Source organism: Caenorhabditis briggsae (genome assembly GCF_000004555.2).
Source record: "Caenorhabditis briggsae complete genome, chrI, whole genome shotgun sequence".
In the NCBI taxonomy this organism is placed as follows: domain Eukaryota; kingdom Metazoa; phylum Nematoda; class Chromadorea; order Rhabditida; family Rhabditidae; genus Caenorhabditis; species Caenorhabditis briggsae.
The window spans coordinates 12051663-12054184 of NC_013489.2; the positions used below are offsets into that span (position 1 = coordinate 12051663).

The window sequence follows — 2522 nt, forward strand, 5'->3', positions numbered from 1 at the left end:
CTTGAGATATAGCCCATGAAAGGAGAGAGACCCAGATATACGAGTGTCTCTGCCTCTCTGCGTCTCTAACTTAGGAACGCTCATAGCTATAAAAATTTTGAAAACTACAAAATTATAGAAAATTTGATTTTACACATTTTTGCATTCGACAATTTTGAGAAAGCTTTTACCGTTCTCGAGTTATGCCTAGATTTCTAGTAGAGGGAGGGGAAGGTGTCAGAGAAACTCGTGTCTCTGCTTTTCTGCGTCTTTAACTCTCGAATGGTTAGAGATACTTTAAAACTACAAACTACAAAATTATAGGAAATTTAATTTTACACATTTTTGTAGTATCAGTTTTCACGTAGCTATTACCGTTCAAAAGATACAGAATGTTTTTCAAAGGAGGGATCGAGAGACGCAGATTCTTCTAGTCCTAAATGCGTGGGGCCTGAAAAGAAGACCTTCTTCTTCAAGAAAAAAAAACGAAATTTATGAATAAATTCTGTGAGAAAACGTTGTACTTGTTCCTCCTCCCTCTTCTCTGTGACCGGAAATCTTTTTTTTCCACTTTTGGGAAAAAAAAACTTCCTCTTCTTTGTATCCCAATTTTGCAGAATTTTTCTGTTCGGTAAAAATTGCTAAAATCTCATTTTTTTATTGAATTGAATCCAAATAAAAATCACACTATGTAGTAATTTGAAAATGTTCTCTATAATTGAATTTTAAAAATTATTCTCTAGGGTTTCAAAAATTTATAAACAGATTCGATGAACAATTGTGGCTTGTCAGCGTGCACCCAGTGGCCAGCGTCAGGAATCGCATCGAATCGGACCTGAAATTTTCGAAAATTTGAGAAAAATAATGGTGGTGGCCTAGCTTTTTCAGTGGCCTAGAAACTGAACATTCTAGGTCACAATAATCGGTGGTCAAAATTTTACAATTCTTATGTTACTAGGCCACTAGGAGAGGCCTAGAGACCCTAAAAATGGAGTTTTAGCTCAGTTGGCCTAACTTTCTCGAGGAGTGGCCTAGAAACCCCAATTTTCAGACAGATGGCCTAACTTTCTCCGGCCATGGCATAGAAACCCGAAATTTCAGGTCATCAACCTGTGGAAATAGGCATTTGATATCCGGTTTGTGACTATCCGGAACGTAGCCAGATTTCGAGCCATGGAGGAAGAGAGTGGGTCCACGATAGCTGCCAGCGGGAAGATTGTACCTGGAAAAATTTGTAGTTTGTAGTTTTGGTAGTTTGTAGCCTATTTTTCAATGGCCTACTTTTGGCGGCAATTCAAAGTTTTTATTTTTTTTTTCAATTTGAAATTTCAGTTCATAGATGGCTGGAATTCAAACTGTTAAGTTTTTAAAGATTTTTGAATTTAGAATTGTAGTTTGTAGTCTTTGTAGTTTGTAGTGTAGATAGCAAAAAACTGACAGAAATTCCAGAAATTTCGAATTGCAAAAATTCGGAAATTCGAAAATTCAAAAATTAGAAATACTGAAAAATCTGAATTGTAGTTTGTAGCTTTTTTAGTTTGTAGCACGATTTCAGAATGCGGCCATAGATAATGGTCTAGTATTTTTAGTTTTTGTGGGAATTGAAAATGTTTTTTTGAAATTTCAAAATTGTAGTTCTTGTAGTCTGTGGCTTAGAATTTTCTTACCCCAAAAGCTCTTCCACGTGGCTATCAATTGTGTTGATATTGACTTTCCACTCCATTTGATCCTTATTCTCAGCGGATGGCTGAAGATTTGTGAGAATAAATTGACGCATGGAAAGTTCTGGAATCGAAGACTCCAAATCCACGAGAATCTCCTTTCGAGTACGTTTTAGGTTGACTTTTCGAAGGGTTTTGATCAATTCGCGGAATTCTGAAAAATTCGAAAATTTGAATTTTCGAATTTCCCGCTCAATTTGGAGCCTCACCAAGATGTCTTCTGGAGTATCCTTTCGGTGAGACGTCTTCAACAATCAATTTCTCAATTCTATCACTCCATTTCGAGTCAATCGCCATCCGCATCACAATTTTTCCTCCCATAGAATGTCCCAACAGGTTTACTCTTCTTTTTCCAGTTTCTTCTCGAATTTTATCAATGAAAACGACTAAATCCTCTGCCATTTCTGTATATGTCATCGTGTCGGTGTGCGGAGAGGCTCCATGATTCCTGACGTCGACTGTGAACACTGGAGCTTCTAATTTCTTGTTGAGCGCTTTCCCGACGGAATTCCAGTTGGTTTTTTGACCGAATAACCCGTGAACAATCACTAGCGGTGAGTTTCGATCAATTCCAGGAGCGGAGAATTGATTATAGGCGAGGGAAACCTGAAAATCTTTTTCTTTTTGGTTTTTGGGCGAAAATCAACGTACCGGGGCGAAAACTTGGCAAGAACTATGAATTTTTTGTGTTTGAGTAATATTTCTAGCATTTTTTATAACATTTTTCACTAGCGACATGTCTAAACCCCGAAAAATGCTAAAAAATGACCAAAAAAAATCGGCAAACGACACTCCAAAATCTCGCGGTGCGCCTTGTTTAGC

At 37.4% G+C, this 2522-nt stretch overlaps 1 protein-coding gene across 1 annotated transcript; it reads right to left on the minus strand.

Annotated features, from left to right (window-relative positions):
* Positions 1 to 718: 718 nt before the first annotated feature.
* On the minus strand, positions 719 to 2438 carry CBG20335 (the record flags this gene model as incomplete). The annotated part of the gene is made up of 5 exons (XM_002646456.1): positions 719 to 814; positions 1090 to 1201; positions 1647 to 1854; positions 1910 to 2306; positions 2352 to 2438. The coding sequence occupies 5 exons, from the start codon at positions 2436 to 2438 to the stop codon at positions 719 to 721; spliced, it is 900 nt and encodes a 299-aa protein (XP_002646502.1).
* Positions 2439 to 2522: the final 84 nt, after the last annotated feature.